We start from the raw sequence: 27,205 nt of genomic DNA on the forward strand, positions 1-27,205 counted from the left end.
GCATTTCTTATCTTTAGGCTCAGAAGTGCAATTATAGTACAGTGATCCTATAGCACTCTTCCCTAACCTGGGACCCTCCAGATGTTTTCAAGTCAACCCCAACCAGCATGGCCACTGTCATGGTGCAGTTGACTGAGGCTTAGGGAAGTCATTGCATAAAACATCTAGAGGCCACCTTGTTGGCAAAGGCTAGCTAAGGGATAGCCTATGGGTGAATTCACATATGGATGTTCATTGGTCAGTCACTGCAGTGTTGAGCGATTCCTTGCATACGAGTGACAGCTAATGTCAAACGAAACACCATAGACAAACTTCACATCGTTTCGTAGCCAGTGAAAGGCCTCCTCTTCAGCTGATGGTCATTAAGTGATGCCATCAGGTGATGAGATGCCCACTGATCCCTATGCATGTGTGAATCCATCCTAAACACAAGAAGTGCAACCCACAACAGTAAAGTTAGTGGGAATGTTGCCATTTATTCCAGTTGGGCATGCTTTGCCTGGATAATGGGAGCTGTGGACTGGTGTTCCTGGGTAGCTGCCAGGCCCCCAGCCATCCATAGAGCCCATCACTGACACCTGCCCTGTCTTCCCCCTTTGAATCCCCCCCCCCCAAAGTCAGCAGTACTGGTAGCTGGGTCAAACCACCATTTAAATCCTTCACAATGTGGGAAGTCATCCAAAAAATGTTTAATTTGGAACTGTTTAATTGGCTCTTTTGATTGTATTGTGATTTGGCATTGTATTGATGTGGTCTCCATTGGATTTTTATTAATGAAAAATTAATAATAATTAATAATAAAAATAAAAATCCCTCACAATGGCACAAACATAGCACTGCAGCAGGGCATAGTGAAGAATTAAAATGACAGCTAGACCCACACACCCAGCACTGTCCAGAGCAATGCAGATGCTGCTTCTGCGTGGCACTGTCACCAGGTAAAGTCACCAGAGCCTCCCAAGAGGAAACACTTTGTCTAAGTGTCACCTGAAACTGGAACCAGCCATACCAGAGTGAACAAAGATCACATGAACATAAACCAATGAGGTTTATTTCCAAGTATGTTTGCAATGTGAATCATACTTACTTAGAAGTCAGCCCAACTGCAATTAATGAGACTACCTTTCAAACAACAACAACCGCAAACAGCAGCAACAAGGTATTTAGATTTATAGACTACTTTTCAGGCAACATACCTTCACAACAATAATTAAAATGTTCTGAACAAATTAAAAGCACACAACACAGTTACAATCCACATCGAACAATCCATAGCATCTAGTACAAATAAAAATACCGAAATGCAGGGTACAGAGGAGAAGAAATCCAACCAAAAGATGAGTTTTTAACTGGTAGTGAAAGCTCACAGATCTTATCTGGAAGGAAAATAAGTTCCATAGTTGGGTGGTCTGTAACAAAAATGCCCTTTTTTGGATTGCAACACACCAAATTCCAAGCAAATGTAGCACAATCATCCTCAACAGATCTCACCTTTTTCAGTCTCATTCCTGATAAAGGTCATCCAGTAAGGTGACCAAGGCTGATTTGGACCTGAACCCAGGCTGGTATATCCTTCAAGAGTATCTGAAGCTGAATGGCAAACTACCATGTCAGGAAGAAGATATTAGTGACTGGGTGGTAGTTGTTCACTGTCTCTGGATCAAGTATGGTTTTTTTAAAGGAGAGGACACAGCTCCACCTCTTTCAAGGCACCGAGCACCCTGCCCTTCTGATGCATTCACCACAAATTGAGCTCACCTGGTCAAGTCCCCTGGCTTGCTTGAACTAGCCATGGCAGGCATGGTGTCATGAACTGGCAGGACAATGGGGAGGGGGAATGAGAAGAGGATCACAGTGAGGGGTGTGTGCAGGACTGAGACACACAGGGGCAAGCTGGGGATGGGGAAGGAGAGGCTGGTGTAGGAAGTACTCACGGGATGATGGGGGATGACAAGGGGATGCAGCAGGATCCATCACCAGAGGGGGCCCTGTCTCCACGAACAAGGCAGGCTTTGAGGTATAGGGAGAAGTAAGCAGGGCACTCCAAGAGGCTGAAGCAGGCAAGGCCCCATAGCCCAACTCTCTAGCTGGCCAGCTGGGGCTCGCTAGCCCTGGGAGAAGGTGTGTGATTCCTCAGCTGGAATAGGCTTGGAGCAGGTGAGGGCCACATGCCTCATCAAGCCCAGATGTTGCAATCAGCATGCAAAGTATAAAAGGGCAACAGAGCTGAGGTGCTCTGTCTGCTCAGCTGCCCATGTGGACCTTGAGTTGGATGCTCCTGGATTGCCATGGGGCTGTGCTTTGGGTTTGACTCGGGACTGTATCCTGACTGCTGGACTTGGCTACTTGGATTGACCCTGAACCTTGTTTCCTGACCTTCAGATTTTGGACTTTGCTTGTGTGGATGGACCCTCGGACTTTGAATATGGCACACTGACTTGCTGCCAGGTAGGGCAGAGGTTCAGAACACACTGGTTAAGGAGGCATATAGTAGGCCACACCATCTCAAGTGTTTTGTCCACACTCTTAGGCCTCAAAGACTAATCACACAAAACTGGTCCTGATGGTGGACTGGACACCTCATTTGGACTTGCTTCAACCATGAAGTCAGCATAGACATAAGCTTCTTTATCCCCAAAGTGCCATACCATACAAGCTTGCCACAGCAAGCATCCATGGGCGCCAACACCCTACAGCTCTGCCAGATGACTACTTGAGGAGGCAATGGAGGCAGTAAATAACACCTTCTTCCCTGTCCTTGCCACCACACTAATGAGATCGATAGGAACTAGTACATAATAACTACACAATGAGATCTCCACAGTCTGCACTGCAGCTGTCATCTGACTTGCTTCTTTGCCCAAATTCCACCTAAAAACCAGCGTTGGAAAGGTTCCTTTGAAACAATTGTGAAAATTATCCTCTTCATTTTGCCATTCCATATCAAGTCCAAGGCATCGATATGATCACCAGCACTGCCACCTAGTAACTTCCCCAGGGTTTGCAAGAATCCATTAGATTCCAGAAGTCTCTGACACTTCTTTATTGGGCCCTCCACCCCTGCAGGGGAGTAGCAGCCACCAGTCTGTATTACACTAGACACTGGTTTGACCAAGACAACCTTAAAAAGGTAAAGGTAAAGGGACCCCTGATAGTTAAGTCCAGTCGCGAACGACTCTGGGGTTGCGGCGCTCATCTCGCTTTACAGGCCAAGGTAGCTGGTGTTTGTCCACAGACAGTTTTTCTGGGTCACGTGGCCAGCATGACTAAGCTGCTTCTGGTGCAATGGGAACACTGACACCAGAGCAGCACACGGAAATGTAATTTACCTTCCCCCTCAGAGCAGTACCTTGCACTTTTGGCGTGCTTTTGAATTGCTAGGTTGGCAGGAGCTGGGAATGAGCAATGGGAGCTCACCCCGTCACGGGGATTCGAACCGCTGACCTTTTGATCAGCAAGCCCAAGGCCACCCGCTTTCTTTGACCAAGACAACCTTAACCCCCCTCAAATTCAGAGCCCCGCTTCCTGCCCTAGCGCAAAGAGCACTAGCAAAATAAAGAACATTCTCTGCAGTATGTGTTAGGTCAGTGACATATTGAGAGACATATTTCCATGGCAGCCATGCAGCCCGGAACTGGTCCTATCAAGGCAGCCCTTGCATCTAGCTGTAATCCTGGTACCAGGATGAATATTTTAAAATAAATAAATAGTAATGATCAAAGTACAATTATGGATTCCTTACAAATAATAGCAACAGCTGTTTATCAAACTACTTGAAATAACATCTCTGTTAAATAAAGCAAATTTTCCAGCCCCCCCCGACTGTCTTGCAGGATTGGGTTCAATGTCTGTCATACTCAGATTAGATCCACAGAAAATAATAGACATTACAAACTTAGGTCCATTAATGTCAATGGGTCTACTCTGAGTAGAACTAAAGTGGAGAATAACTTGCAGACATTTGACTATTCTAGACCCTTATAAACACATAATACATCAATGTAATCTTTCCATTCTGAGAAAAATTTATAGGTAAATGTGGTCTGTGCAGTGATTTCCCTTCCCTTGTAATTCCTTTGTCAACACTGATGTCTGAGAATTTTTTTTTTAATATAGTGCTTGTGGGTTCTAAGAGACAGCAATGACTTCTTAGCTGCACACAACAGTGGCACTCCTTTAGAAGACTGTTTTGTTTACTGACAAAAGGCGTTATGTCAGAACTCTGAAATCCCCACATAAATGTGGAAGAGTGAGATGAATTAGTCTCAGGCTGCATACACACATTTCATTCTAGAACCAATGGAGTGAGTACTTGTTATTGTTTTTGTGTAGTCCACACACCACTGAGATCTGATGCATATTGTTTGCCCCTGAAAAGTGCTTCTTGAGAAAATAAATTCCAAAAATAAAAGCTTGTTGCAGGTTGATTTTGCATTACCCTGCAGTTTGTCTGTCCTGGCAATGGAGGAGGGGTATCTCCTCACCTGCCCAATGGGGCTGTGGGTGGGCACATACCAAGCTTGCAATTATCACTTCTTTTTCATTCACCCAGGGCATGTGCAAGCATGGATAATGTAATCAAGGGGTGGGTTTTCAAATGCTTATCAAGTAATGACACTGAACCTTGTGGACAGCAAGATCTTGGAATCAATCTAGATTGAAAGTACTGTGTTAAGGATGAATATGAATGATTCCAGATTCAGAAAAGCTATATTTTTGTGCAACAAACTGGTTAGTATGTACATAGCCTCAGTCTCGCCCTTCATTTGTGCCACTGACTGCTGCTGAAAAATATGAATCCCACTGATTTTAAAATCCATATTGGCACAATATCTTTATTCGGCCAACTCAAATGTCCCAAAATAGTCTGCAAGCTTTCCGATTCTCATAAATCTGGTGTGATGAAGCCAGCACACCATTTTGTGACTTTTGGGTTGACCTAATGAAAATATTGGCCTGGAGAGTTTCTTATGGGCCAGCTTGGCTTTTTACTTTCTTGACTGATTTTGAAGGTGACTGTGATAGATGGAGCAGAACGGAAGGGGCTGGTGCAGTTTATTTCCAGATATAGCCTTATGAGATTGGCGAGCAGGTGGTGGGTGGAAAAAGGAGCCATGCTTTACTTTCTTGGCCAACATGATTCATAATGAGCCTGTCATTTTCTTCTATTGGGGTTTGTTTTGTATGTGAATATGCACTATTTCCAAATCCCTCCATTTTTAGAATCCCGAGAGGCCGAGAGACTTTTGTGACCTTAATTCTACTTGACAGTCCTTAAAAGAAGGCTTTGCTTCTACAAGATGGAGAAGCATTGTGTTTCCCTTCGATACCTCACTACTCCACGAATAAATTGTTTGCTTGGAAACCCACTCAGCATTTGTTCAATAACAACAACAATAAAAAATGTGTGAGCATTCTGGGGTATAAGAGGCAGCACTTTAATATCTGTTTTCACATATCTGATTTCCACATCCAAATTTAAACTTCTGGCAAAATGCGATAAACTGTGGAGAGGAAAACAGGCTCCTGAGCGAAGAGTTTGTATCTACCCTGTCAAGCAACAGACCATCAAATGTGATGTCCAGCTTTAGGGAGCTTTACTGTGAAGGGGATTGGCCAGCCCCAAATTTGAATTCAGGGAATATGATCCTGAACCTTTCCCTTTAGAATGTCTGATCTTTGAAAATGAATTTTAATATATTCCAAGATGGAACCAGCTTCCTCTTGTGTCCATTCTCCGCCTCTCCTTTTTCTGCTTGGAGGCACTAAATGAACTGTGTTGGTTTTTAACAGAACTAGAGGCTTTCTCTCTCCTCAAACCCACTAGGACATTAATAAGAAAAATGATGGGAGGCCTGGCTTGTGTGGGAGGCAGCAGCAGGAATTTCCCCTTAAAATGCCGCTCTCACCCTGCTGAATGGCCCTGAGTTACATATATTCATACTCCCATTGATTTTCCTTTTTTTCTGGGGGGTGGGTGGACATTGTCGCGATTGCACAGCTTCCTTTGAAATGTGTGCTGCTAATGAAAACAAACATGGAAGGGAGTTCGTCTTGGGAGTCATCTATTGGTGTATCTTGGGCCGCCGCCGCCGGCTTGCATCTGAAGACAATGTGCAATGATTGATGGCACTGCAAGAGCTGCTGTACCATGCATGCACTGCTTTTCGTTTCGGCAAACCCTTTCTAACTATTTCTCCTTTTCCTTAGAAGAAAAGAAGGCTGAAACACCTCAGCTTTCTGAAGGCCGTTCTACAAATTTAGCCTTTTCCTTTTTTCCTTTTTTTAAAAAAGATCTCTGTGGAATGGGATATGAGAGTGAATCTGTCAGTCAAGATGGTTTATTTTGTACTGATGCAACAGAGACACATTTGTTTGCTGTCAACGCAACATATTTACATGATGCAATGCGTTAGCTAAGTAAGTGGCTTACACAGTGCAAGATATCACATGAATAATTGTCTATATATAATGCATTTTGTTCTGAAGAGCACATCCTCTCCTTTCTCTCTCTCTCCCTATCTTTCTCTCAGTCATCTCCCTCTTGAAGACTATTGTGTGGTGGTTTTGGAAGGGGAGATGTCCAGCATATTGGAACTTAGTCATTAGGCTCTCTAATTATCTGAAAGTTTGGCAATATTAAGATTGTGATTTGGTCAACAAAATTCTGTGTAGTTTGGCATATATTGCCTTTAGCTGCTTTTGCTAGCAGACTGCCAATGGCGAATAATTTGCCAGTGAAGTATCTTATTTATTGCTGGTATTTTCTGGTGGGATACTTATTAAACTTATACGAATACAGGGCAATTTATTTAACTATATATATATATATATATATATATATATATATGCTTTCGTAGATTTTCACGGGTACAGGAATGCAGGTTTTGGTGTCCTCGGGTGTCTTCCCGTGTAAAAGTTGGGGTGTCTAGGCGACGTTTCGACGAGGTCTCACTCGTCATCTTCAGGCTGGTGCTTTCGGCTTCTTGTTACTGGAACAGAGCTCTGTTCCAGTAACAAGAAGCCGAAAGCACCAGCCTGAAGATGACGAGTGAGACCTCGTCGAAACGTCGCCTAGACACCCCAACTTTTACACGGGAAGACACCCGAGGACACCAAAACCTGCATATACGAAAGCAAATATATATATATATATATACTGCTCAATTGTAGATGGAATGTCTAAGCAGTTAAAAGAGACAGAGTTAAAAACAGGAATTTAAAAATTCAAAAGAATAATTAAAATCTTCAATAAACTAAAACCACACCAAAAACACATGTTCACTTCTACTATTAATTTGGCAAAATTTAATGAGGCCTAGTTAAGACAGACATGTCTGCTTTAGGACAGAGGGTTGATATTAATGATCACTGGATTAGGCCCCATGGCCTATGATTCCATGAATGCAAACTATTTGATTCCATTCAGGTCTGTAGCTTTCTCATTTTCTAATATGTAAACAGTCACGTCTTCGGCAATGAGAGTCAATGCCTGTTACTTTACATGTCAGAAAATAGTTACCTGTGAATTTTCAGTAATTTGTTGATCTCAGCCTATGTAAAATCTGTGTACATCCATGTGCTTTGTACCTGTCAGTTATCAATTTTAGAGATAATCATGGATATTTTATGGAGAGGCATCACAGATATTTTATGGACAGAAGGAAGCATGAGAGTTAATAAGCCATTGAAATGTGCTCAGCTATGAGACACTTTACTATGTACTTTTTCCAGTATTCCCCCCCAGCAAGTTTTTAATAATAATAATAATAATAATAATAATAATAATAATAATAATAATTTTATTATTTATATCCCACCCATCTGGCTGTTTTCCCCAGGCACTCTGGGCGGCTTTCAATAAAATATTAAAAATACAACAAAACACCAGACATTAAAAACTTCCCTAAACAGGGCTCCCCACTCCCTGCAGTGGTTGGTTACTTATTTGTACAAATGTAGCCTCACATTTAACTGGCTCAGAAAACATAATCAAACATTATCTCTTCAGCTAGGCATCTTGCCTTTTTTGTAGGCTCTCACCCTGTGATTCCCCCCCCCCCTTATGCATAGGTTATTAATTATTTTACCAGGTTTTCTAATGCTGATTTATCCAGATTTTTGGGGGCATTTTTGAATCACAGCCAGTATTTGAAATCATTCAAAATCCCCTCCCCCCCTCTCTCTGTGTGTGTGTGACAGAGAGAGAGAGAGAGAGAGAGAGAGAGAGAGAGAGAGAGAGAGAGAGAGGGTGAGAGGGTAAGAGGGTGGAGGAAAAGGAATGACTTAGATTGTAGTCCTGAACATCCTTGCTTGCAAGTAAGTTCCACAGAAAGCAATGGAACTCATTTCCAAGCAAGTGCGTTTGGAATTCTGTTAGAAGTTTGAAAAGATGATCCCATTAAACACAACTCTCAAGGTGACAAATGGAAATAACTTTCCCATTGCCACAGTCTCAGTGAAAGTACGAAGGACAGTAAGAGCAGGAAGTCAGTTTGTAAAGACAACTAATCAGAATAACAACGCATTAAAAGTAAGGGGGGAGGGGACGATGACGATGATTTAGGGAACGTTTTCTCACAGCACAATCCTCTGGGAAACAACCATAGATCAGTGGTAACATCTGTCTTGCATCCAGAAGGTTCCAAGTTGAACCTCCAGCATCTCCCCGTAGGGCTTAGAGTCAGCCCGGTCTGAATTCCTGGAGAGCTGTTGCTAGCCTGTGCAGATAATATTGAGCCTAGAGAGGCCAACCGGTTGGTCTTGATATAAGGTGCCCTCCCTGTGGAATGCCCTCCCTTAAGATGTCAAGGAGATAAAGAATTACACAACTTTTAGAAGACATCTGAAGGCATCTGTATTGGGAGGTTTTTAATGCTTTATTTTTTAATTATGCTTTTAAACATGCTGTAAGCCACCCAGAGTGGCTGGGGAAACCCAGCCAGATGGGTGGGGTATTATTATTATTAATTAATTGATTGATTAGGGCAGATTCCTATGTTGCTAACCATGCTTATGCAGAAGGAAGGCCCATTGCCTAACAAGTGCAGTTATGGCTGTAGCTTTAGTACCAGATGTAAACAGGCTAGAAAACTGGTCTTCACTGGTCCTTTAAAGCTGTTTCATTTGGAGAAATGAAACAGTTCCATTCCGACATATAGGAATCCTAATTTGAAATTAACATTTATTCATATTCTGATCTCTCTGATTCTCAAATCACTTGGCAGCAGGTAAAAAATAATGATCCCACACCTTGCAGTTCATTTTTATAAGGAGGCTTTGTGTATTTGCTCTGAAATGTCTGTGTATACTAGCATGGTATGGATGGACAGAAAGGTGGCAGAAAAGTAGAGAACTTTCTGCTGCTTTTATTCCATTAGTGGACATTGACAAACGTCCACATTCTGATGCTGGGAATGTTAATCTTTCTTGACCAAATCTCATGAGGATAGGGGGGTCATCCTTTAAAGCTATCTGTCCAAGCCTTTTGCAGGGACTTGTGGCTGCTGCAGTGCTCTGCCTCTTCCAAATGCTTTCATTACAGAGTTGAGTCATTTTGTGGAGAGAGTAACAAATCCTCCCGCCTCTAGTACTACATTGCTCAGATTGAATAGATGTCTGCAAATGAATGTGAAAGCTACTTTCCTCTTATCCTTTGACTCTTCCGACAACGCAGGCTATTGAGGGGCTTGTCATGGGCACTGGACTAACAAAGGGACAACCAAGGACAATTCTGAACCTTTACCTTACCACTCTTAATCCCAAAGGAGATGCTTGAGATTGCAAAAGACCAATACGGCTGCTATCGCCCACCATGGAAAATACTCAGTCCACAACATAAATGCTTTTCCAGGTTTCTTTTGATGCCATGTGGATGACTGCATAGTACCAGACTTAACATCTGTACATGTCTTTGTCTTGGAAGACAAATATGATTGGTAATAGTTTTTAAAGTTTTCAGTAAAGTTTGTAAAAAAGAAAAAAGAAAAAAGAAATTATTATTATTATTATTATTATTATTATTATTATTATTATTATTATTATTATTTAAAAGGATCATGCGATATGGCCTGTTTGTCCAGAATTGTCTACTCCAACTGGCAGCAGATTTCTGAGGTTTTGGACAGAGAGCTTCCCCATAACATGCTACATGATTCTATAAACTGGAAATGTCAGGGGTGGAACCTGAGGCCTTCTATATGCAAAACATGTGCTTTGCTACAGAACTAAGACCCCTCTCTTTTATGACCACCATCTGCCCTGTGTCATTCAAGATTAAGAACAAGTTGATGACCCTGGTGCTCTAGTACAGGGGTCTGCAACCTTTTCCAGCTGTGGGCCGGTCCACCGTCCCTCAGATCATGTTGTGGGCTGGACTATATATATATTTTTTTTTGGGGGGGGGGAAATGAACAAATTCCTATGCCCTACACATAACCCAGAGATGCATTTTAAACAAAAGCACACATTCTACTCATGTAAAAAAACCAGGCAGGCCCCACAAATAACCCAGAGATGCATTTTAAATAAAAGGACACGTTCTACTCATGTAAAAACACACTGATTCCTGGACCGTCCGTGGGCCCGACAGAGAAGGCGATTGGGCCGCATCTGGAGCACGGGCCTTAGGTTGCCTACCCCTGTTCTAGTAGGAGCAAGTGTGGTGACCATTACAGAAGTTTGGACAGCAGCTCAGTGCAGGGCTTGAAAGCTCTCCAGAGATATTGGGATGGTGGCTTTTGGAAGGAAATTATGGTAGCCTACATAGGCTTTTGGACTGATCTAACTGACTAGTTTTTATATCTTACAGGAACCTAAGACGGATAAAAAAAATGACCAAATTGGCCACATTAGTTTTTCTGTGCTGCATTGTGAGCAATTCAGCCAGGGACATGGTTAGGGTCAGACCCCAAATCTCCTCTTCCTCTTTTAAAACTGATTTTTTAATATATTTACTGTGCTTACAGAGTGGTTCGGTGTGTTGCAAACTGTGGTGCTGAGGAGACCCCAGCCAATTCCTATCTTAAATTTGCCCAGAGGTACCCTATGCATTTATCCAAATATCTGCCATTACCCTGCTTCCCAGATCTATTAAGCACCTAGTAACACCCCTGTATTAAGCCAACTTGGGAGAAACCTGTTCACATCAATCTTCTGCAGGACTTTATAGATTCCCTTATCATTTAAAAATTGTCAGAGGGATTCTCAGAAATCCTGTCGACTAATTGAGACAGAAGAAGCAAACAGAGAGAGAGATCAAGAGCTCTTGTTAACTCAAGTGTGGAAGAGAAGTGTTAGTGTCGTTCTATTATGTACTCTATAGAAATTACACGTTTAAAATTATTTTTTCGTTAATATTGTGATGAATATTTCAAATGTGAATTTTTAAAAAATATAACATAAAAGACAAACATGGGATTAAATTATGGACTGTACATAATAGAAGAGAAGTCAATAATAATAATAATAATAATATTTTTTTTAAAAATAGGGGTTTAAGCTCTTTTAGGCAAAGACTAGGCTAGAGCAGAAATATAATAATCCCCCCACCCCTTAGTGTGTACAAAGCATTCCTTTAAGCAACAGCAATGGGGGCATGGTATTAGACACATGGTCCTGGAAACCTCTCTTGCTGTCTTACTTACAAATTCCACTGCAATGTTATCCAGCACTGCAGAGGTACAATGAACAGACTGGCTATCTGGAATCTCGGCTGCATTTTTATGTCCCAAGGGCAGGAATAATGCTTTTTCTTTTCTCTACTTTTTTTTTTAAAAAAAGTTTATTTCTAGCGAGATTCCAAAAAAAGCAGATCTCTATACTCTTGTGTTAAATAGAAATGGAAATTAACATGTTAATATGGCAGCCTCTCATCTGTCAGAAGTGTGTTTGTAATGGAAATCAACAAGATGCAGGAAAATGAAAGCTAAAGTAGTTAAGTGTATCCAACAGGTTCTTTGAACAGCCAGGAAGTTGGAGTTTACCAACCAATACTATTCTGCTAAGTGCAAACTCATCACTACAGGAAAGGCCTAACCTATGTATAACAAGTTCTGTGAATCTGAGGGACTGCTTTTTGGTGCAATGTAGCTTCAGATACTACTTTCTCTTGGAAGTCCAAACCGACCAACCAACCAACCAACCTTCCTACTAACTTTAGGGAAAGTTGCTTCTAATTTATTTCAGCACAAAAGAGCTAAGAATCAAGTTTAGTCCTATTTAATGAACTTTAAAGATGCACCAGTACCCATCTTCCTCAATGCACAACCCAAATTATGTCTGTGATATGACCAGTCACTTTAAAATATGGATTGGATATTCATTGCTTAGACAGATCATTTATGGACTTATTTTAGACAGTGACAATATAAATGAGACTGAATGAAAATAGCACTTTTAAAAAATTACCATATATATTTGTAAGCTCACATTGATATTCGTCTCAGTACATTATGAGCACCTTGTATGGACAACCAGGATCAGTGTTTGTATCTGTTAGGCAGGTAGGCATTCAGATGTATCACTCTCTGTATTAATTAGCAGCAAAGTTTTGCACTTTGCATTGAGGATACTATAAAAGAGAGCGCTTGTGCTCTAACAATACCTAGACTTCGTAGAGTTCTGTCTATAATGCTGTTGGTAGACAAGACTTTGTAACCCTACAATTCTATGATTTGTCAAACATAAATGCCATTTTCCATTCCCTTTTAGCCTCAGCCTAGCTATATATTGAAACTGTTGCAGCCTGCAAAGGCTTGCTCATATACAAGGATACTGATGTCCAAACTTCTTCCATGAAAGGCCCGTTTGAATCAAATTCTTTCAAAAATACTCTGAGCGTAACAGAGGCAAATATTATATTGGCAATATCATAATGTTTGCAATCACATACCAGATGCTATTTGTCCCTACAGATTTGGAAGGTTTTAATGGCTTACAGAAGGCCTTATGTTTCAACAGAAGCTTAGCTTTCATCTCTCATGTAATTGCTGTATATGCTTTCCCCTCCCTTTTTTATTTTCATATTGCAGACTATGTGTTGACGCAGTATGGGCTCTTACTTCAATCCTAAGCTACTTGGGTTTGACAGGTCGGTGGCGAGAGGAGGCATACAATGCTATCTAATGCACTGCACATTTCTGTTCTATCATGGCTTATTGGATTGCTAGGTTGTTGCATTTTTAACATCACATATCACTCTGCAGGTATAATTGGTTTTTATTAACTTTCCAAATAGCCCTTAATTCACTACACTAAAATCTCAAATGATTGGGCTGAAGATGAGCATCATGGTGGTGGAAGGTACAAGAGACAGGAAGAAACTCTTTTCTACAGACACTGTTGCTTTTGGGAATATTTGCAGATGTCAGGTTAAGGTTGCTCCAAGTTCCTTAGACCCAGAAGGGTAGTTGTGGGAAATATCTAAAAACACCAGCGTAAAGCTGTGTAACATCAGCTGCAATCCTGCACCTTCTTACCTGGGAGTAAGCTCCATTGAACTCAGTAGGGCTGAGTTTGCGTTACAGGATTGTGCTGATACAGTCATTATGAAGTTTCTTTTCCACAACATGCCTGTGAGGTAATTGAACATGGAATGGGCAGGACCTAAAATTCTCAAGGATAGGAGTCTGAATGCATATGTTTCATATAAAATATGACTTACTCAAGGTGCATGTATTCTAAACTGGAACAAGATGGAAGCATAGGAAAATTTAACTATACATATCCCCTGCTTTTGATTAGTCCTTGGAATGGAGGAACAATCTTTGTTTTCCATCCATTACAGGCCCTGCTATAACTTTAGGTGAAAAGCTTTCTTGTTTCTTTTAGGAGGCTTTGCTGACATTCTAAACTGTTTAGGCACGTAATGTTCATCTCTCTTCTTAAATATTGTGCCCTCTCTCTCTCTCTCTCTCTCTCATTTGTTTTGCATTCCAGTGTAACCTCTTCACTGTCCTGCATAGAGATTAGCTTACCACACTCCACGAGGAGATCTACATTTAAGATATGCTGAATTAAGGTTGCAATCCTGTACACAGATAGGCAGTATAAGTCCCACTGAAGTCTATGGCATGCAGGGTTGCATATGCTTTCATTCAGCACTGCATGTGTATGCTTGGTAAATGCAGATTTCCTGTATTATATGACCTCTGGAAGGGCAAATATGTTTCGTACTGGAGGTCTTATTTATTTTATTTTTATTAATTGGAAGAATGAAAAGGCTTCCAACACTGACCTTCTTAGAACAAAGCTAATTAATTCTAACATCTAAGAGATCGTAATAGTGCATCTGTAGAAAGAAAGAAAGAAGCATTGCTTTGGCAATATGTCTATATATAAAATGTATCAATATCTATCTATCATTAATTCAGCTTTCTCTGTCAAAACAACATCTTTGCTCTACTAAAACACATGGAGGATGAAGTGGTTCAGTCATGCAACTCAAATGGAGTGTAATACTTCTGAATCCTGCAGGTTGTGAAACAAATATAGGTTTCCAAATATTCACATATGACACCTCTCATTATCTCAGAAGATTGCATTGTTCATTCTCACACAGCAGGACAGATAACAATTATTTCCTTCCTGTGATTAGTAAGATATTTTGAGAGAAGTATGTGACAGTGCTGGCCAGGTCATTTTGGAGACAGACCTTCACAAATACTGCAATCCCAGACAATTACCTGGCAGTATGTCCCACTGAACTTAGTGAGGTTTACCTCTGAGTAGACATGCACAGGATTTCACTGACAATCTCGTCTTATGATGTGCAAAGTTAACAACAACAACAACCATACAAGAGAACTTTTGTGGAAAGTTTTTTTCAAAGCTGAATTTCATAGCAGCATATATATATATATATTGCTACTAAATCTGTTGGGTATAGTCAGAATAATTCACCTAGCACAAAGTGATTCTGAAAGTTTAATGATGATAGAGGCATAATCACAACATTGCTCTTCTCAACTTGCATCCTTCCCCCCCAAGTCGGAAAATGAAATATTTAGTTTCGTGGAGTACAAGTGCAACCCTCGCCATCACCACTAGTTGTCGCATTCCTACCAGTTTGAGCACCTGGCGTTTTCAGCACTGCGGTTACAGGCAGAGAATGCAGTGCTAATTACACCGAGTAACTCATAAAGCTGTCAGAAGTCCTTATACTCTGAATTAAACAATTAGAAACAGAAAATAACCAGAGAGAGAAAAGTATGTGGGGATATCCCAAAGGAGGACTTTCTTCTCTCAAGCAGGACTCAACGCACATGCCAGATCTTATCATTGCAATCTCAAATACCCATACACCCCTAGCTCAGTGGTTTAGAAAACAGCCTACCTGAAGAATACTATGGTCTCCCAAAGGTAGACTCCAAGTGCATTGAGGTTACACATTTTTTCAGATCGGATGAATTTGTAGTCCACACGTCAGAACAAGCGAATTGGCACTTAGAAACAAAAATAAATAAATAAATACCAGACTGGATAAAATGGTGGAAAATATCCTCTTTGTTAATTTTGTACACAATCCTTGCAGTTAGAGGTGGCGTGGGGAAGAGGAGGCAGTTGAACATAGACGGGCGAGGCGCTGGGATTTCAGGACCCTGGAGAGCAAACCACCCCCCACGTTTCAGCACCTTGGAGAGAGGGGGGGAAATGGACATTTAAACTCCAGCGCTGCTCTCGGTGTTAACAGCTTTGCTTGGATGACCAGATCCCTGCAAAGAAATCTTCCTTCCTTCCTTCCAGTAGGATCCCAGTGCGCGCACCGGGCTTCTGGACCATGCAGAATGCTACGAGAATATATTGGCCATGTGGGGGGAAACTGGGGGTGGGTGGGAGTAAGAAACCCAACGGATAATCTCCTCGGGCGCCCGGGGTGTCTTCCTCAGTTATATCCAAGGGAATTTGCAATCCTCCTTATGCAGTTGCTGCATTGTTCCGGAAACGTTGCTTTCCCGGTGGGTCGACGTTTCGCTGCTGTCGATTCCAGCTTCCCGGGATCTTTTCCCCACGAATAAGTTATTATTGCTGCAGGGAAGGTGTCCCATCGCTCGGGGCGAAAGTGGGGAAGGAAGCTAAGGGCAAGTTTCATGGGGCTGGGATTCCCATGGTGATCAGCGAGGAAGCCGAAGAGGAAAGTCTCTCAGTGATCTCTCGATCCAGTCCATTTTCCTCCTCGCCCCATCTTCACCTCCATAGAACTCGCCGGATCTTGAGACTTTCTTGCTGCATTAATTTACTAAACTAAAAAAAAAAATAAAAAAAAATGTGTGCGGGGGGGGGGGTTTGGAGGAAATGTTTTTCTTTTAAAAAAAGAAAAAGAAAAACCCCAACAATAAGCCTGCCTCTGTAGAGTCCTCGCTCCGCCCACCAACTCGTCTTATTGGCTAGCGAGGTTGAAAAGCTACACTCTGTTGTGCTTGGATCAAACGCCTGTTCTTCGGCAGAGGAAGTTAACCTTTAAAGTGCTGGTGGCTTTTCCTCCCCCTTTTCCTCCTTTCAAAAGCACCGGCTTCTAAAAAGAAGTCTTCCAAATCTCTCTTTGACACGACACACTCCCAACAAATGTAACACAATCGCTGGGTGTCGATCCACGGAGCGATCTGCGCGCTTAACAGCTTTTCTTTTGTTCTCCTCCTCCTCCTCCCTTCACTTTTAAACAGAGTTGGAAATGAAACAGCAGAGAGAGGGAACCCACCAAAGCGAGACAGGTAAGGAAAACTTGTCAGTTTCAGATCACAGAATGAATAGGGCTAAACTTCACCATCTTTTGCTTATCACTAAACGGAAAGCATGCCGATTCCTCCAAATCTAGAAAGAAAGATTCGACTTCTGTATTTTATTTTTTTAATTGAAGCCTGAGATTAATAAGAGCTTGAAATTCTGTCTTTAGGGGCTTCTCTGCTTCCTCCCCCAATGCAATTTGATTGATCCTTCTATTTTTAAAATTATTATTAAAATGTGCTCCATGGAACAGACATTTCTACCTGGCTTTCACCTTGCCTCTATTATTCCCATTCAATCTGGGGCAAAAAAGTAACTTGCTGATATTCAGTTAGGCTTGTCGTCAAGCAGGCGATTCGTACACACCCACCCTGGCATTTTTATTTTTTAAATAGACCATCTTTGCTCATTCTCCTGGCTTATGCCTGTCTCTGCAGGACAGCACTGGAAATTAATCTACAATATAGCGCTTCCTAAATGTTTAATAAGGCATTTGCACATTTAACCGATACACAGTATTGGTTGTGAAACTGTGTTCACTCTTTCAGATTTCCCCAGACCTTTGAGTGGCATGAACGTCAGCCTGTACTAGCTCTGATGTTTGAAGAATGATGCCCACTTACTTTGATGTGACATCACTAGGTTGCTTGCCCAGTCACAAGTAATTTGCTATTCTTCAATACAGCAAGGGTTATGCATGTAACTTCCATGTGATCCATTAATGACTAAACTGAGAGGGTCCAAGGGAGCCCTAGGCAGTAGGCAATATGTTTTCACAGTTGGATGTCAACTCACTGACAATAAGGTTGGCAGAACTCTATAACCAAAGAGAAATAATTAAATCAGTGGGACTTAATAGGTAATATTAAGTGCTTTCCTGTTGATTTCCTATATACCAAAGAGACTTCAGTATGCAGCTCAATCCTACGCATATTTACACATAGAAGTAAGTCCCACTGAGTTTGATGGTGAGTTCTCCTATAGGAAGCATATTTTAAATGTGTTCTACACTTCAGCAGTGTCTTTAATATTTACAGGCATGCTCCAGCTGAAGTTATGTCCTGTTGAGTCCCTTGGATTTCAGTGGGAGAGATTAAAGTGTTTAACTCTCCTATTTCAAATCACAAGGAGCTGAAGTGCTTAACTTTGTTGGGATTGTGCAGAACTCACCCCCCCCCCCATAGAGCTTTTTATATTGAATATTATTGCATTTCTTGCAAGCTGCTTAAATCATAGGTAGGTTGTAAATGTTTGTGTAAGTAAGTGAATGTCTAAAGGGAAAGGGGCCTATTGAAACAGTTATCCTATTCTTTTTTAAACAACAACAACAACATATTTTTATTAAAGATTTCTTGGTTTACAGAAGTATGTGCAATGTCTCTTTTTTCAACTTACATTTTCTACAGATCAGTTTCATTTGTTGAGAAGTTAGTGTTACATTAGGAAGAAAAGGGGGGGAAGAGGTGTTAAAAATAGTTGATCCTGCCCACACTGACAGCACTTTTGATCAAAGGATCTCAAAGGCATGTACTCCTCTGCTTTCCCTGGGCCTCTTTACACTTTGCATGACAATTATGCTTGCCCTGGGAATGCAAGTATTCCTCCCAGCAAAGAGGTGAAATGTTTCTAATATATATGTGCTGTTAATAGATGTGCATTTGCATCTTTGTGCCTGGGACTCCCATGTGCATGTGTAATCATTTACACTTGCAGTCCTTGAATGTTGTAAGGATGTGTGTCTGTGTTTGTTGAAAATATAAGTGCCATGTGAGGTGTGTGTGTGTGTGTGTGTGAGCCCTAGGAAGTGCTACACTTCACAGGCTGTGTGCGTAAGACCATTGTTTTAGTATGTCTCTTGGCCAGATCATTTCCTAATCATTGTGGGTCAGCTACTGACAGCAAACAGCTGATCTCCCTAACAGAGGAAGAGCATTTAGCAATTTTGCCTAGACCCTTAAGGTGAATTTGAGCAGGATTCCTGGATCCATTAACCGTCTCCTGCCCAACTTCCAAAGCTCCAAATATTCCCTTTCCTCCTGAAACTGAAGAAAGATGGTACCAGACAGATATCTGATGGGGGAGCGTTCTATAGCTGTGGATCTGTAATAGAGAAATAAAGAAGCCTCAATTGTTTGCCACTCTATGCTTTATACTTTGGAGTGGGATGGAGTGGGTGGAGATGAAGCAGTGCCAGGGTTGCAGATTGTAAAATGGGGAGTTCCTAAACTGGGGAGGAGGGACATATTCTAAGACATTGGTAGGCAAACTAAGGCCCGGGGGCTGGATCCGGCCCAATCGCCTTCTAAATCTGGCCCATGGACGGTCCGGGAATCAGCATGTTTTTACATGAGTAGAATGTGTGCTTTTATTTAAAATGCATCTCTGGGTTATTTGTGGGGCATAGGAATTGGTTCATATACCCCCCCCCAGTATATAGTCTGCCCCCCCCAAGTCTGAGGGACAGTGGGCCGGCCCCCTGCTGAAGAAGTTTGCTGACCCCTGTTCTAAGATGACAAACTTGCTTTTCTGAGCTAGAGAAATTCTGTTTTCAGGTTCCAGCAATGGCTAGCCAGATGTCTCTGCCTGCCTGAAGGTGTTAGCCAGCCTCTCTTGTATCCACAATCAGTACGCGGAAGATTTGTTTTGCTATTATTGGGGCAGGGGATGACGACAGACTTTATCTAGTATTGTTCTTGTTGCCACCAACAGCAAATGAAGAGAGAGGGGGGTAGCAAGGCAGCATGTGCCTCAAGGAAGAGGGAAGAGACAGACCAGAGAATGAAAGAGTGGGATGTCAGGGAGGAAGATCTAAGGTAGAAGGGAGTGGGGACACAGGGTGGGGCATTAGGACCCTGAGATGGGATCTAAGGGGAAAGAGAACAAGTAGGGTCTGGGCCCCATAAGGGTGTGGTTAAAGGATAAGCAAGAGAGACAGCATGGCCTGTTGATTGGTGAAAGAGCATTGTGTGTATAGGGCTCTAGCATCTCCAGTTAAAAGGATCAAGTGGCAGGTGATGGGAAGGACCTCTCTGCCTGAAACCTGGGAGAACCACTGACAGTCAAAATGGACATGACTGGGCTTGATGTGCAAATAGCTTGAACTTGTAGAAGTCCCTTGCTGGCCATGTATCTTGCTGGCACATCAGTGGAGCTAGTTTGTGATAAGCATTGGGCATGTTGTTCAAAGATTAACAGAAAAGAAGGGGGGGGGGACCCATATCACGCTACTGGATGAGTGAAGCCCTTGCATCTAGCTAAATTACCTCATTGGATCCTGGCCAAATTGTTTTAGAATGGATCATAACTTCAATTGGGGCCTCCTTGTTGTCTCTCTCATGCCTTAAACCCATATCCTTTCCCTTGGATTCTGCAATTACGTCAAGGGAATAAAGAAAGAGCAAGGCTGGGATGCAATTACCCAAATTGGACTCAGATGTGGCATTCTTTGTGTGTGTTATTTTTTAAACACTCCTTGAGAGTGAGGCCATTGAGATTGAGATTCTTCCTTAATACAATGTAAGAAAATGGAGACCATTTCAAGTCCGACTAAATATTTGACCAAAGAAGGAGGTGAGTAACCTTCTTCATCTGGGAAAGCTTGCAGAATTCTGTTTTCTTGGGGGGGGGAGGGGGGGGAAGAATCTATTTTTTTAGAATGGGTTTAGAATTATGTTATCTTTTCCTGTGACATCTCCTTTTCCCTGCTAAATGAAATATCTAAAAATTATGTTGAAGGTCTCATCATTTAGTGGTATCTGCATATAATTCAAACTAAGTCTCCTAGAAGGGTCATGCACAGACAACACACAAAGTAAGTAAGTAAATAGTGATAACATACCAGAAGGCAAGATATGGAAACATCAAAACTAAAGGTGTTAACATCAAAAGGAACCAACAGAAGTTGCATAAACTTTGATTTACAGTGGTACCTCAGGTTACAGACGCTTCAGGTTACAGATGTTTCAGGTTACAGACTCCGCTAACCCAGAAATAGTACCTCGGGTTAAAAACTTTGCTTTAGGATGAGAACAGAAATCACGCGGTGGCAGCAGGAGGTCCCATTAGCTAAAGTGGTACCTCAGGTAAAGAACAGTTTCAGGTTAAGAACAGACCTCCAGAACAAATTAAGTTCTTAACCTGAGGTACCACTGTACAATGATAGGAATGATAGGAGTGGCCAACACAAGTCTCCTCTAACCATCATTGGCCCCTCATTTGAAGTCATCTAGAACTTTGACGGAATATTGACATTCAGTGTATGATAGAGGGGTTTACTGACAGTTGGCCCTAAACCTCTCCCATCTCTTTGCCTTTACCAAGTCTGATGCTAGTGTGTAGTCTGGACTCATTTATTCATTTAAAATATTTATATGCTTTCCCTACCACAGCTGTAGTATATATAAAAAACTCAGCAAGAATATTAAACAGCAATTAAAAGAGACATATAGAACCAACGGATAGATATTAATTTAAACTAAATCATGCATGCAAGTGATTGACCTGATCTTTCTTTTTTTTTAAATAATATTTATTAGAAATTTCCAATTACAAAAAAAATAAAAAGAACAAAACATCCCAATTTAAAATCTTATTTTCAATAGCATCTTTCCAGGACTTCCCCTCCCCTCCCCCTCTTGTATTCCAATTCTTACAAATGAATTCAGCAAATTCTTATCCCAGATTTTGAACTTATTATCATTAGCCCAGTTTTAAAAATATTTTCCCATCCCCTAAAATCGACCTGTTCCCTTCCGCGCGTTCCCTCCTTTAATATACAATACAGATTAAAATAATCAAATATAATTAATTAAAATAAAATTGTAAAAATATAATTAAGATAATCAAATATAATTTTACACCCTTTGGATTCCAAATTTCCCTCCCCCCTTTCCCGGTTGCGTTCCCAATGTTCATCAACGTCTGATGTCTTCCTGGAGCTCCCACATCTATCTAGGCCATAGTCCTTTACCAGTCATCTTTAATTTCGAATGTCCAATCTTGGAAGGAGTCTATCTCAAAAAGGCCCATTTCTTCCATCCAGATTTTTATATTTAGGAGTAAAAACTCCAATTTTATTTCTTAAACTTTTCAAATCTGGATGTCCCAAATGTTCCCACTTCCAACTTTATCCAATTCTTGTTGTTCTTGTTGTTCTTGTTAATCCCTCTCCTCCATTTTTTTCTTTCCTGCTCTCCTGCACAAATGTTCTAATTCCAAAAGCTGCTAATTCCTCTGCAGAGGCTCTGTTATTCAGGAACAAAATATTATGCCAAGTCCCTTCCATTCTTCAATAGATAAATCTATTGTCTCCTTTAGTGTGTTGACCTCTGTAGACAAAATAGTGTTCCATTCCTGCAGTTTCCCAGGAGATAAAAAGTTCTATTCAAGTTCCAAGCCAACAATACTTGTAATATCCCTCAGCTCCTCTAGGTGGATTGCAATAACTCAGTTCCCTTCCAGATCGCGCCCACCAGTCAAAATAACTTGTTATTCCTTGTTTTAAGCAATTTGTATCCAATTTATAACAAATGTAACCGGCAAAGTCCTCGTAACAAAGTTCTCATTTTTGTTCTTCCGCTTTGACAGCTCTTTGACAGCTGTCAAAACCTCTCTTTCTCTTCTCCCGGCGCTCTCACAAATCGCTCCCAGGATTCCGGGGGGGGGGGGGTTACTTTTTAATTCAATTCCACTTTTCTCCTCCAGCTCAGTCTTATAATTTTCCGTCGCGAAGTTAGTAACCTTGTCAAAATAGGGTTGCGCTCGATCTTAGTTGTCAAATCCTTTACTTTAACTCCTCTACAACGGGGGGGGGGGGGGCTGACTTCCTTTTTGCGCCTCCCCCGCTCGCTCCGAATTTTTTGAAAAATTTATCCCCCTTTTTAGTCCAGGTTCCAATTACTCACGGGTTATTCTTTTAAGTCCAAATTTTCAATAGAAGAAGTCAGCGCTCTCCGTCGAATGGCATGCGGCTTCGCTCGGCAGGGGAAGCGGAGGACTCAAAGCACCACCCCCCGTCACCCGTTCCGCAGCCTTTAAAAAGGCTCCTTCGCGGGTCGGGGGGGGCGCAAAAGGTGCCAGCCGAGTCACCATGTCCATGGGTTTCAGCGCCCATGGTTTTTGAGGGTCCCCGCATCGCCGGCGCGGTAGGACCCAGCCCCTGCCGAGCAGGCTCCCTCCGGAGCTCGGAAGGAGTCCGCCATTCGGCGATGGTGCCAACCCGGAAGTCCGATTGACCTGATCTTTCAAAGGATCTTGCCCACATTCTCTAACTCTACAAATTGAAAATCAACCCTAACAACAGGGCTGTTGTTAAAAGCTGTTAAAAGTACTCTCCTGGAATCATGACTTGAATGGATGCAAATGACTTACCAGCAAAGTGTCACAGTGGGCCACTAAGAGCTCCTATCTCACCACATCAGGCCCTTGATATACAACTCCACTGGACAACTCTGTATGGATGAAATGGTAGTGGAAAAGTAAAAATTCTATGTAAACAAGTTCTAGAAGCAGGTTGTAATGGAAGTTGGTATTGTTGGCAAACAGGTCACCTTGGATGCTAAGTTAAGTCTCTTTCCCATTTTTTGTAGTGCCAATGCTGACCTTACTTCTCAAGAATTCATTCTATACCTGTTGGTTGCCACTCATCTAGTGATCTCTCAAGGGTGGGAGGATGCATCTTGTTATTCTATGGATCTATGGTTTTAAAAAGACATGTCCATTGCCATTTCTGAAAAACGGACTCGGTTTTTTTCTATGTGCACAAATCTTGTGATGCTTCCTTTAATTTTGCTGTTGGAAGAATAATGCCATTATAATGTGATGCAAAGCCCTGTGCCTTTGCTTCTGTCGTTTGATTTCAAATTGCATGGACAAAGAAAAATGGGTCACATCATTGTGGCATCAGGCGATTGACAGGCGGGTGCCTTGTGGAGGGGTGGGGAAGGTAAGCATCCAGTCCACCAGTTGCATCCAGTTCCCCAGCCCTGCATTACACAATGCTTGGCTTTTTAAAAAGGTAAAGTGACCATATTGAAACTACTTTAAAGCATTACTCAAGGACATCTGCTTATAATTTTTATTCATTATTCAACATACCTTCCATCTTTCTTCCACAGAGCTCTGGGTGGCATATACCATTCTCCCCCTTCCCCATTTTATCATAAAAGCAGCACTGTGAGGTAGAAAAGGCTAACAGAGCATAGCTGGTCCAAGGTCACCCAGTGAGCTCCATGGCTGAGTGGGGATTTGAACCTGGAACTTCCTGGTCCTAGTCCAACACTCTAACCACCACACTGGCTTAACTGAAATGAAATTTATTATGGCCCCAGACCAGCTTCACATACCATACTAAGTGAACATAAAGCACAATAGAATTAAGTTTGAATTAACAATCAAATATAACAATAAACAGGGACCCAGGTGGCACTGTGGTCTAAACCACAGAGCCTAGGACTTGCCAATCAGAAGGTCGGCGGTTTGAATCCCCGCAACGGGGTGAGCTCCCATTGCTCGGTCCCTGCTCCTGCCAACCTAGCAGTTCGAAAGCACCTCAAAGTGCAAGTAGATAAATAGGTACCACTCCAGCAGGAAGGTAAACGGTGTTCTGGTTCACCAGAAGCGGCTTAGTCATGCTGGCCACATGACTTGGAAGCTGTACGCCGGCTCCCTCGGCCAATAAAGCGAGATGAGCGCCGCAACCCCAGAGTTGGTCACGACTGGACCTAATGGTCAGGGGTCGCTTTACCTTTATAACAATAAACAGTACGAATATGACAGCCATTAGAAATGTGGTTTAGGTCTTTGTCACTAAAATATTATCTAGGGTTTGCATCTGAGGCCTTAGTCTTTGTAACAGCACAGCTTGTTCCCTGAGTTTTATGGCAGCCACGCAAAATTTGGCAACCCTTAGCATGATCTCTGGGTCCTTATCCTCTATCAGGGATTTTAAGCATTGAGGTTCGGACCCACTTGGAATTTTCTGTATAACAGGGGTGATAAAGACTGAGCGTAACTGTTCTTGAAGCCATACCGTGCTTTTGAAACAAAATCCAAAGGATTTGGAATGTGTGGAACTGACTCTTCTCGACAACTGCCATTCCAGCAGATCTCTTGTCAGACTGATATATCTAAGTAAGATATGCCAGGAGAAAGAAGCTGTAGGAAGCTGGTGGTTAACAAACCACAAATTGACTTAAGATGAAGGTTGGGGCTATTGCTAAAAGTGTCATTTCATTTCTACAAAGCACCACTTTCTGAACAGCACAATATTGTTCGCCGTGTAAAAAGATACCCAAGAGCATAAGGATTATAGGAGCATTTACATATGCTTGGAAGCATTTCCTCTTGCAGTAAATCTACCCATGTGCAGGCCTCCCAAAGATTTCCTAGCAAGGTTGCTCTCAGCATAGATGTTTTAATTGTGCCTTGCAACTTCCATAAAGATTCTACCCACAGACCAAACTGCATGCCTCATTAGTGTCATGTTTTCCTTGAATGCTAGAAATCTTAATTGTGCCCAGTAGGCAGCTTTGAAGAGGGGGTGGCATTGGTGCAAACTGTTGAAATAAGACATTGTGGAGTCATTATGCATTGCTGTCTTTAAAATGAAGGACCCTCCCCACTTGTATTACCACATTTCTGTTCTACCATCAATATCAGTCTTTTTTATATATAAATTTTATTTTTGCATTTTCTATTTTACATAAACAAATGAATTAAATAGATATACATATAATCCCTTTTGACCCCCCCCCCCAATTGTGGATCTTAATGTAATGATTTCCCCCTCTGAATGTCTTTCATAACTATCTTTATAAATTCTTTGTCAATCTGTAGTTCAATTTTTTACTACAAGTCAATCCTACCAATGTATGTAATTGTTTACAATAGCTTTTCAAATAAATTAAAAACTTTCCCCATTCTTTGGGGGGAACTTTAACTTTATTAAAGACCTCCTCGTCCTGGTTTCTAATTCTTCCCGTAAGCTTTGCCATCTTGGAATAATTCATCAATTTTGACTGCCACTCTTCTTTGGTCAGAGTTGGACCACCTTTCCATTTCTGGGTTAACAGAGTCTGTGCAGCCATGGTTGTGTACATAAACAGTTTCATCTGGTCCTTTGGGATCTCTGGTCCTATAATACCTAAAAGAAAAGCTTCTGGTTCCTTAGGAAAAATTATTTTCAACACTTTCCCCCCGTTCATTATATATCATTTCCCAGAAGTCTTCAATATCAGTCTTTCTTGACCTGGTGCACCCTCCCATCCAGGTGCTTTTGGACTCCAGCTAGCAGGGTTGGTGGGAGTCTAATAACATCCAGAGGCTACCAGGTTAGGGAAAGCTAATCTAAAAACTGGAAAATAAAGGAACTAAGCAATGTGGGAAATACTGATCCTTGGATTCTGCATGGATTCTGTCATGGGGTGGTGGGTGGGAGCACCTTGGGCACATTTGAACAGATTTGCTTTACATGTAAATTTATTTTTCATTTTATGTTTCTTTTGGGAGGGATTGGAATGATTTATCACTCCCAATAACCGGACAAATGCAAATATATATATATCTTTCAATTGCTCTAATATAGATTATGAAGCCCATTCTTGTTGTTCTCTGTTCCTAGAAGTTAAGTGGTGGGGAAAATGGAAAGCACATTTCCCATTGTTGCCTCCAGGTTATTAACTGATGAACATTTTGCCTAGAACAGTGGAATGTATATATTTAAATACAATGAATTAATGAGAAGAAAGAGTGAGTCTCACTATGTTCTTGGGGAAATTCCACTGGGTTTCTCATTCTAGAATCATAAGTCAGAGTGAAACGTTATATCAAAGGTAATCTAGTTCACTTTCCTGCCAATGCAGGAAGCCCTCTACTACAGCACCTCTGATAAGTGTTTATTCAGCCTCTGCTTCAACGCTGGTGGCGCTATGGGTTAAACCACAGGGCCTAGGACTTGCCGATCAGAAGGTCAGTGGTTTGAATCTCCACGACAGGGTGAGCTCCCATTGCTCGGTCCCTGCTCCTGCCAACCTAGCAGTTCAAAAGCACGTCAAAGTGCAAGTAGATAAATAGGTACAGCTCCAACGGGAAGGTAAACAGTTTCTGTGCGCTGCTCTGGTTCGCCAGAAGCGGCTTAGTCATGCTGGCCACATGACCCGGAAGCTGTATGCTGGCTCCCTCGGCCAATAAAGCGAGATGAGCGCTGCAACCCCAGAGTCAGTCACGACTGGACCTAATGGTCAGAGGTCCCTTTACCTTTACCTTACCTGCCCACTACATCAATATAAAATAAACATGGTACATCATCGTGATCAACTTGGTCCATCATCTAACATCCTTTCATATATTGGGAGATGGCTATCACATCAGTTTTTCTCCAGGCTAAAATGTACCCAGCAACTTCCAATCTTATCTTATCTAATTTTATCTCCAATCTTCTCACCATCCTTGCCACCTTCCCCTGGACACTGTGGACGTTGAAAAT

The 27,205-nt window shown here is 41.8% G+C and overlaps 2 protein-coding genes across 3 annotated transcripts in view; one reads left to right on the forward strand and one right to left on the reverse strand.

Annotated features, from left to right (window-relative positions):
* Positions 1-16,216, reverse strand: part of GLRA1 (glycine receptor alpha 1) — an 89,973-nt gene extending 73,757 nt beyond the window's left edge. For both annotated transcript variants that reach the window (XM_081851552.1, XM_081851551.1), the window contains exon 1: positions 15,335-16,216. In XM_081851552.1, coding sequence (XP_081707678.1) covers positions 15,335-15,390 — 56 coding nt within the window. In that variant the 5' untranslated portion in view covers positions 15,391-16,216. The remainder of the gene's footprint in view (positions 1-15,334) is intronic.
* LOC309336092 (uncharacterized protein) overlaps positions 1-27,205 on the forward strand; it is a 378,925-nt gene that overhangs the window by 109,538 nt on the left and 242,182 nt on the right. The gene's annotated exons all lie outside the window — the stretch shown is intronic.

This window comes from Podarcis erhardii, assembly GCF_964252035.2.
Source record: "Podarcis erhardii genome assembly, chromosome: 2".
Classification (NCBI taxonomy): Eukaryota; Metazoa; Chordata; class Lepidosauria; order Squamata; family Lacertidae; genus Podarcis; species Podarcis erhardii.